Source organism: Montipora capricornis, chromosome 1 (assembly GCF_036669925.1).
Source record: "Montipora capricornis isolate CH-2021 chromosome 1, ASM3666992v2, whole genome shotgun sequence".
In the NCBI taxonomy this organism is placed as follows: domain Eukaryota; kingdom Metazoa; phylum Cnidaria; class Anthozoa; order Scleractinia; family Acroporidae; genus Montipora; species Montipora capricornis.
In genome coordinates this window covers 29,227,171-29,237,170 of record NC_090883.1, presented here as the reverse complement: position 1 = coordinate 29,237,170, position 10,000 = coordinate 29,227,171, and the positions used below count along the sequence as shown (strand labels likewise).

The window sequence follows — 10,000 nt, the reverse complement described above, 5'->3', positions numbered from 1 at the left end:
CCTCATCTAGGAGAGTGAATTTTTGACTTTGCAGAAACAATGGTCAACCTCAAGAGTTAGGCTATTGCGATCTTTGTGTTGAATTTGCACTTTTCTTGTCAATCTTTAAAACACTTGAAAGAAAAAAAAAACCAAACTAAACCAGGTGTCTTGCTATCATTTTGACACAGATGTATCCTTTGTTTCGTGACTAAAGATACGAGGTAACTTGATCATGGTGCCCGCTGAATTCAATGTCACTTTCGATTTGCGATTTACTTGTGCAGCCAAAAGTACAATAGAAAAATTGAACATGGCAAAAATCTCCCAAACTGTTCTTCGCTGATGGTAACTTTTTACATTCTCCGTTCAAAATTTCATTTGTTTTCATGATGCAAATTTTGTTGCTGATGGCAACAAAATATTCACTCTGGATCGACACTTCCTGAAAACGTCTTCTTTTCCTAAAAACTGTTTATCAATATTTATTTACTTTTGCATCAATATTTGTTTTTCATAAAGCAGCCTAACAAAATCTGTACCCTGCTTAGTTCGCATTTTTGAGCGTTAAACTACTTATGATTTTCGGTCCTATGTTTCTGACAGCAAGTCCTATATTTTGAGGTCACACATCCAAATACTAATCCCGCCCGACAGGGCTTAACTTCAATGACCTTTTGTCTTAGAAAGCCGTCAGACGCTCAGAGTGCACTCTCAAACTTGTGGTGAAAAAGAAGTTGCAACATGTCAGCCTCAAAACCAATGTTTCTCAATTCCCTTTTATTTTCTTCAATCTTTCTGGGATTTAGTACTTTACTAGAAACCACATTTCTTCTCAGGGGGCTATTTAAATATGACATCTACCACGAGATATGTCCAGGTTTGAATAAGAGTCTACCACAGCACTATAACGACATTACGGTACCAAAACAATATAGTGTCCTATTAGAGCTATATTACGCAAAGATAACTTCCTGGAGGACAAAACGCAGCTGAGCTCAGTTGACAATTATACAGCGCTGTGTTACTGCACTACCACACGTACGCACTGCGTTCTTATCTTTTAGATCAGTGCTCAGGCCTAGCAAGAGTAACACGTATGAGTTCCTACAGCAATAACTTGATCACGCACTCCTCTATCATAAGACTGAAGACTTGCGGCAGCTAGGCCATTAAAGTGCACTTAATCCCCACGATTTATTTTGCTGTTAACAGATATGCACATCTTTCAGACTTATTGTGCTACAAGTCCAACAATTACACTAATTCAAAACTATTTTTTTGCTTTTGGATTGTCTGTCTTCTGACTTGACAACAAAATGACTAGAAATGAACATAAATCAAAGATCTTGAACTTGCTTTTTTTTTCTTTTTTTGTTTATGGAATTCTTATTTAGTATACAGTAAATAGAGGTATTAAAATTATTATTATTATTGGCCCACCCTGCCATGTTCAGTACTTGGATGGATGCCTTAAATTACCCTACTAACACAAAGTGTTGCTAGGACAGGAAAAGCTATGTGAATAATAACAATAATAATAATAATAATAATAATAATAATAATAATAATAATAGTAATAATAATAATAATAAGAAGAAGAAGAAGAAGAAGAAGGGTCTTTTTTATTTCTGTTAAGATAAACTAATCTATTTATAAAGGCAGACTTTATTTGAAATGCTACATGTACATATTCAGTTAGAGAATCAAGAACATTTTTTGCAGAGATTGTATGAACAGTCCTGTTTTGAAGGGATTTATGAAATGGAGCAGGTGAATATTGGCAAATAATTTAGAGTCTTGCTTATTTAAAGGTCCTAAATGAAAACAGGATAACAATAAGAGAGACATTTAACACATGTTATATGTGAGAAGATCAGATTCAGACAAGCCATAAATTGTTGGAGAAGGCAAATGACATGAATGAGACACGAATTGTGTAGAAGGCAGAATTGTGTAGAAGGCAGACTGAAAATCAACCTTTAACAAAATGTCCCTAAAAATACATGTACATGTAGCTGGAAATAATTTTACAACTTAATTCGCATTCTCTATGATGGTATATTTATTTCCTCAGATATTGTCACAGTAATCCTTTCTGAATTTGCTCTGTCTGCATGTTCTTTTGTTTATGAAGAATTAATTACAAAATTATTACTGCAGGTAGGGTGGCAGGGAAACAAATATAACCATGTGGCAGCCATTTTTAGGAGCTCAGACAAATCACTAAATGATATATTACTGTATGTGTGGGGGAACATTTTAACCCCTTAAGGCCCAGGTAAGACCCCATTAACGAGCAAAATTGTCTGGCATTTGACAGGGTAAGATCAACTGGTATTATATAGACAGAGTTAAATCAGCAAGTGGCCATTGGGAGTTAAGGGGTTCACAAGGACTGTCAAATCACTGTGACATTGGCCTTGTAGTCATTTCTGGCTGGTTTGCAAAGAAACGGTCATACACTTGCATACAGTTCGATTCAATTCAAAGTTTTCAATTCACATAACATGCACCTATGTCATGAAAGAATCATTACTCTGGATGTCCTTATTTTGTCCAACATTTCTGCATTTTTCACAAAACTTTTCTGAATCTTCTATGCCCATAAAAGCCTCAGATTCTTAGATAAATTTGGTCTTCTCTCAAAACAGCATTTGTAAGAGTTGTCAACGCTCATGCTCTTGGCTGATTTCAAAATAATGAATAGGGTTTTTTACAATTGCTTGTAATCTCGCAATCTGATTGGCTAATTTTCCGTTGTCGATAAGTGTCTAGACAACGCTGTACGCGTCATGCTCGCGCCATTTTGTCACGCAATGTAATAGCCAATCAGGAACGCCCATTTTGAGAAATACACCAATCATATTACGAGAAAATTTTTTACCACAATAGACAAATTTTGATATATTAAAATTCAGTCTGAAACAAAAGGCATCATCTCGAGGCTCTGGGGAATAAACTCATACAAATCCTTATATTTATTCCCCAGAGCCTCGAGATGATGCTTTTTGTTTTGGACTGAATTTTAATATATCGAAATTGGTCTATTGCTTGTAATCTCGCAATCTGATTGGCTAATTTGTCGTTGTCGATGAGAGTCTAAACAACGCTGTACGCATCATGATCGCGCCATTTTGTCACGCAATGTAATACCCAATCAGGAACGCTCATTTTGGGAAATACACCAATCATACTGCGAGAAAGTTATAGACAACGCTTGCCCTTTCTTTGAGTTATGATTTTGGTCACGCTCTGAAATAAAAACTTTCTTTGGCGTTGAATATTGTGGTAAAAAACAAATCGAAAGTGGTTCAGCGTTGTCTGTACTCTTATCGACAACGATATTCGTCATCACAGTGGTCAAAATTTGTTGTAGACTCACTCAGCTACGCCTCGTGAGTCCACAACATTTTGACCACTGTGATGACGAATATCGTTGTCGATAAGAGTACAGACAACGCTGAACCACTTTCGATTTGTTAATTTTAAAACAAAGGTGGTGGGCTATACATGTATTTTGAACTGGAGATTTTAGATCACTAAAAGTTAAGATTACATGCAATGTGAACTTCTATTAACAAGGTGACATTATCACTCAGATCACCGAAAGATATAGCAACAAATTAATAATTAATGTCAATCCAAGACTCCTACTTTCTGGCTTTTTAACCCATTAACCCTTGGGAGTAAGACTTACTAGATTATACTCTGTCTAATTCCAGACGATTTTACTACTCAGTGGGGGAAACTCAGGAGTCAATGGGTTAAACTTAAAATTCACTCTTGAGTCTAAAAGAGATTGTCATTGATCAGTGTAGAATAAGACTTTCCACCACAGGTATTTCACATTAATTCTCACCCTGGTTAACAGACAATGGGATAGCATTAAATGGATTTACCTGAGCCATCAACTGCTTCTCCACCAGGTGGATTACTTGAATTTTCAGGGGTTTGACTGATAGGAGGTTGTACTGCATCACTAGGCCCAAGCAGCCCTGTTGAGAAATGAGCAATTAATCAGATTCAAAACCCTGTTTCAAAAACTGGCACCTTATAATCATTTTCACATTCCCATTAAACTTGATGTGACAAAATCGCAATCACACATGCCAAGCAAATCAATCTAAAAAATGTGACTGTAAGTTGTAGAAAAAGGAGAACAACTTACAACACTTCATTATTTGCCAAACTGCAATTATTGCAGCAAGTGCACATGCCTTTTACACTGAAAGATGTACGTGTCTCTGTTTCATTGCATTAGATCCGAAATAGTCTACACCGTTGTACGTTTGAAGAGGAAATAGAATGCCGGCTAGTAATTGCTCAGAATGAAAAACGTTATCTATCAAAAGTCTTCCTGAACAAGGAGTCCCGAAATCCCAAGATGTGTTTGCTCCAACACCTTCAATTTCCACAAACATCTTTTTTGGTGCCGGTTCCAGTCCTTTGCATGTTCCTGCACACGCAATACTTTTTAGCTTTTTGTTTGCAGCGCCAATTTTTCTGGGAGTGCATGGTTTTACTTTGTTTGCAGTGCACGAAGATATTTTGTTTGTGGTGCAGGGTTTGAGCCAGGCCGCGCCATTGTGCCAATCCCGCACTGATATTGAAATTGTCTCTTAAAAAAACGGCCAAGGGGGCACTTTTTTCCCCCTTCAAAATCTGGGGGAAAACTCAGAAGGAAGCACACAAGAAGAGATACAGTTTAGTACAAAAATTACAAGCTGAAACACGGATCGTGGGAGGAATTTTATCGTGCATTTTAAGTTTATTTTCAACCAAGCGTGATGCATGCATCTGGAAATTAAAATGTCACGGCAAAAACGTATTAATTCGCACAATAGATAGCTTTTTCGCCTCAAATCGAAGTCAGATTGATCAGAAAAAAAAAATACAGAAGAAGAACAGTGTACTAATGAGGAAGAAACAGATGGGACTCAAACGAAACCACGATCTTTCCAGAAAACGTAGTTGCGAGATAACAAGTTGTTGGGCTATGAAAAGGAGGCGATGTTCTGCTATTTTTGTCGGAAATCTAAGAAAACAAACCCCTTGGAATCGGAAAAAGGGTGTACAAATTTTAGAACCTCAACTCTTCTAAGACACAATGACTGTAAAGAACACATGGATGCTGTTAATTAGAAAACTTGAGACCACTTTCATAAATGGCGACCAACCTTACATTCTTTTGTATTTATGCTAATTAGACCTACTGCCCTCGTTTTTAAACAAATATTCTTTTGAAATTTGCTCGTCGTAGCGAGGTTAGTAGGGCTTATTAGCATTAAAACAAAAGAATAATTTATTTGGCCGCCATTATGAAAGAGGTCTATGGGGGATACACTCAGCAACACCATCACAGCGTCGTGTTTTCAGAGAACAATGGTCAATCGCAAGCCATTGACACCATTTTCTTAACTTTCTTGTTTCTATTAATTTTTTAATAACAAGTAACAGCTCATAAAATATGTTGTTGTTGTCATGCCTGTTTCCTTGTTTGAACGTAAGAAAACGGGAAAAATTGACTGTCCCCCTAAAAATGAAAACGTCCCCCACAATTTTAACCAAGGGGACAAACTGTCCCCCAGTGATCAAATCCTAGCTCAAACCCTGGCAGTGGGCAGTTTTTTTGTTTGCAGTGGGCAAGCATTTTCTTTTTTGGTGTGTACAATGACATTTTGTTTGCAGTGTGGGGATTTATTTTGGTTGCAGTGTCCCGGATTTATTACTGGGTTGCCATAGGCAATCCAGTCATAATGTGTGTTGAATTTCGCAGTTTTATTTTTCTTCTTTTTTTCCGTGTTGAGAAAATGAAAAAGTTCTGCAATAGGTCTTTCCTGTCACTCCCCTGCTAAATATTGTCTTTACGTCTAGAGTCTTCTGGACGTATGTTTGGTCGGTTTCAGGGGGTAGTAGAAATGGGTAGATTTTATCCGGTGGATGCAGTAGAATATTTCATTAACCTGCAATGGCGTCGAAAATCATAAAAATTGTAACGCGAATGGCATTTTAGTGGATCTTTAAACAGAATACACCCTTATGGAGCTAAAGAATGGAAAGTCAATTGTATAAACAAGACAGGCGGTGAAAGGTTAGTTGGGTACATAACCTTTGTTGATTCATTGCATCGTGTGCCATTCCAGGTCAACAAATTTGCATACATGGGTTGAAATTGACACCCCGTGAGAAGTTTTCATAAAGATGACAGGAAGTCGTGTTCTTTCTGGCAAATGATTAATAGGTAGCTATAGTTTTTAATGTCAGAAAAAGATCTCTTTTGTCACTATGGCGTAAAACAAAGTTTTTTTTTATGAAGCCAAAAATATTTCTTTAAGTTCCTGGTTAATCCAGTTTATTGCTACCACTTCTAAGATTTTTCAACAATATAATATATTGTTGAAAAATGACGATTTTTCAACATTATTATATCGCTTTAGTCTAACCCAAAAACATGCAGATAGTATATTTATTAACCTTTTCCTTCACTTTTGTGTTTGTCAGCATTATGATTTGTGATAGTTTGCAAGTATGTTTTTGCATCTCATAGATGTTCACGTTTCCTGACCCGCCTGATGGAATGTAAATATTTCGTCAAATATCACAACAAAATTAAAAAACGAAAGACGGAACTTCCTTGGCCAAAAAGTATGTTGTTTTACTCTGAAAACGTCGAACGATTAACCTTCTTCTCTGTAGTTCATGGTAAACAAGAACGTTGACAGAAGGTGATCACGTGCACCTTTGTGGTTGCCTAGCACGTGATCAATTTCCTCCTTTTGACAGAACATTGATCTTTAATTCCTCTTGATTCAAGGAAGTCAGGGAATGCTGAAATTTTAGTGTTTTTACGATCTACTGTATTGCCATTAATCTTTCGCTGAGAACTGGAAATTCAGAGTTTTATATACAAAGTATGTTATTTTTTTCTTGATCTGTCTTTTGGCTACCCTGGCTGCCAGAGGAATTTTTTTCAAGGGGGGCGAGAATACTCCTTGGATCTAAATCAACGGTGGTCCGTTGGCCAAAGCGTTCTTTTCAAACCTTGACAAAAAAAAATCCTCTGGCAACCAAGGTATCTTTTAGTTTGCCTTTAACGTTAAATCCCGGCTTATACGTTACTTTTTGGTGCAAACATTAAGCGCCCCCAGACGGATTTTTCGCGCATTGCGAAGGAATTGAAATGTTACTTCCGGTGACTGACGTCATCACATCGTGACCTGACCGGAAACCCACTTACAAGAAAAAATCACGGCACGAACTGTTGTTTGTATGCAAGGTTTTTTCTCACCCTTTCTCGCGCTCATTCTCAGATCAACTGCGCATGCGTACACGAAGTATCCAGTTTGAGATAAAGCTAAATTTCCAGCAGTCTTTAAATTGAATTTTTTTTTTTCATATGGCATGCTTTACCCCCAAATACAGAATATAGCTAAGCTTTGATTTTTTCAAATCATTTGAAAATGTTATGGGTATTTCAGTATTGTTTATCTCTTTAAAAAGAACATTTTTCAAAATAAAAAGAAAGCCATGCTTGGCTGGATGCAAAAACGAATACAAATTATCAAACCACTGATTAAATACCCAAATTGCGTAGCAGGTAGACAAATTTAGAGTTTTATTTTATTGGTCACATGACCATGGGCATGGCATGACTGCGGCCTATTTAGGGTCATTGGTTTGCAAAAGTTGGAAACTGACCAAAATAATGTCAAATTCTCTCAAATTACTTAACCATTACATCCTTAGCAATGCACCCCAAAAAAAAAAAGTCAGTGGGCCCTTAACCCATTCATCCTTGGGGTGAGACTTACTAGATTATACTCTGTGTAATGCCAGATGATTTTACTACCCAGTGGGGGGAAGCTCAGGAGTCAATGCATTAAACTTAAAATTTACTCTTGAGTCTAAAAGAGATTGTCATTGATCAGTGTAGAATAAGACTTCCCACCACAGGTACATTTCAAATTAATTCTCACTCTGGTTAACAGATAAGGGGATAGCATTAAATGGATTTACCTGAAGCATCAACTGCTTCTCCACCAGGTGGATTAGTTGAATTTTCAGGGGTTTGACTGATAGGAGGTTGTACTGCATCACTAGGCCCAGGCTGCCCTGTTGAGAAATAAGCAATTAATCAAATTCAAAAGCCTGTTTCAAGGCGACTGTAAATATCAAATCCAATAAATGATTTAATTTTTGTGGTAGTGCATTCACTACACACTATGTCACCAGGTTTGTAAGAGTGAGTGATTGAGTAAGTGATTGTAAGTCCGTGGTGGCAAATAGGCCTGTAGCGCGTGCATAACTCACAAACAGAAACAGGTCTGCTGGAGGCAAGCTTGAGTTCCAATAAAATGACCTCCAAAATCGGCATGAATTTGTGAATTTGTGAACTTTTGTCTTAGAAAGTCGTCAGGCGCTCAGGGTGCACTCTCAAACTTGTGGTGAAAAAGAAGTTGCAGCAGAACTTGAAAATGGTCAACATGTCAGCCTAGAAGCCAATGTTTCTCAATTCCCTTTTATTTTCTTCAATCTTTCTGGGATTTAGTACTTTACTAGAAACCACATTTCTTTTCAGGGGGCTATTTAAACATGACATCTACCACGAGATAATTATGTCCAGGTTTGAATAAGTGTCTACCACAGCACTATAATGACATTACGGTGCCAAAGCAATATCATGTCCTATTAGAGCTATATTACGCAAAGATAACTTGAATCTCCTGGAAGACAAAACGCAGCTGAGCTCAGCGTGTTACTGCACTACCACACGTACGCACTGCGTGCTTATCTTTTAGATCAGTGCTCAGGCCCAGCAAGAGTAACACGAATGAGTTCCTACAGTAATAACTTGATCACACACTCCTCTATTAAAGTGCACTTAATCCCCACGATTTATTTTGCTGTTAACAGATATGCACATCTTTCAGACTTATTGTACTACAAGTCCAACAATCACACTAATTCAAAACTATTTTTCTGGAACTTGCTTTTTTTTTCTTTTTTTGTTTATGGAATTCTTATTTAGTATACAGCAAATTATTATTATTATTATTATTATTATTATTATTATTATTATTATTATTATTATTATTATTATTGAACTTTATCACTTCTGGACTATATTTTCAAAACCCCCCTTTTTGTTAGTAGCCTTAGCTCTACCATCATCATTTATTCTTGCTTCATAAGAGCGATGAACACTTGCCTCTTGTTCTCCTTAAAATTAACATACAGTTTGTAACAAAAGGAAACATAATTCAAATATACAATTTACATGTAGCAATTCATTTTAACAAGGTGGCTTACGATACTTTTGTACTAACAGTAAAAGAAATATCTTAATAAGTCTTGATGCGAAAGACCTTTTTTTCCACCCCACAAAATTGTAGTTAACTACCAAAGCCCACCCTGCCATGTTCAGTACTTGGATGGATGCCTTAAATTACCCTACTAACACAAAGTGTTGCTAGCACAGGAAAAGCTATGTGAATAATAATAATAATAATAATAATAATAATAAGAAGAAGAAGAAGAAGAAGAAGAAGAAGAAGAAGAAGAAGGGTCTTTTTTATTTCTGTTAAGATAAACTAATCTACCGTATTTACCCGTGTATAAGTCGATCCCATGTATAAATGTTCATGGGACACTAATCTTGTATTCTTCGATTTCTGGAAATGTGGATACACAAAAAAATCAGGGCCTCAAGCGCTTAATAGTTTTGTTGTTAAACAGCTGTTGTATATGCGGGCATTTTGTCCTTGAGTTTCGAATATGTAAACCTCAAACTCACCTGTTTCGTTGTTCAAGGATAAAGGGCTTTAGAGGATAAGCACAATGCAACATCACAGAAGCAGGAGTCAATCTTTGAAAATAACTTGCGAACGATGCGGAAAAGTGCAAGGTTTAATTGGTCCTTGACTTATAATTTCTTAAATGACAAACAAAACAAAACTCATGAACCAAACAATACGAAGTTTGCAAAAGCATTTAAATCTGCCAGGTTTGTATAAAGAAT

The 10,000-nt window shown here is 36.6% G+C and overlaps 1 protein-coding gene across 2 annotated transcripts in view; it reads right to left on the bottom strand.

Moving 5' to 3' along the window:
• The window catches only part of LOC138037727 (uncharacterized), a 56,207-nt gene that overhangs the window by 37,649 nt on the left and 8,558 nt on the right, over positions 1-10,000 (bottom strand). The window contains exons 3-4 of one of the 2 annotated variants that reach the window (XM_068883638.1): positions 7,999-8,094; positions 3,882-3,977 (exon numbers count right to left, since the gene is read on the bottom strand). In XM_068883638.1, coding sequence (XP_068739739.1) covers positions 3,882-3,977; positions 7,999-8,094 — 192 coding nt within the window. The remainder of the gene's footprint in view (positions 1-3,881; positions 3,978-7,998; positions 8,095-10,000) is intronic. The other variant, XM_068883645.1, reaches the window with a different exon arrangement.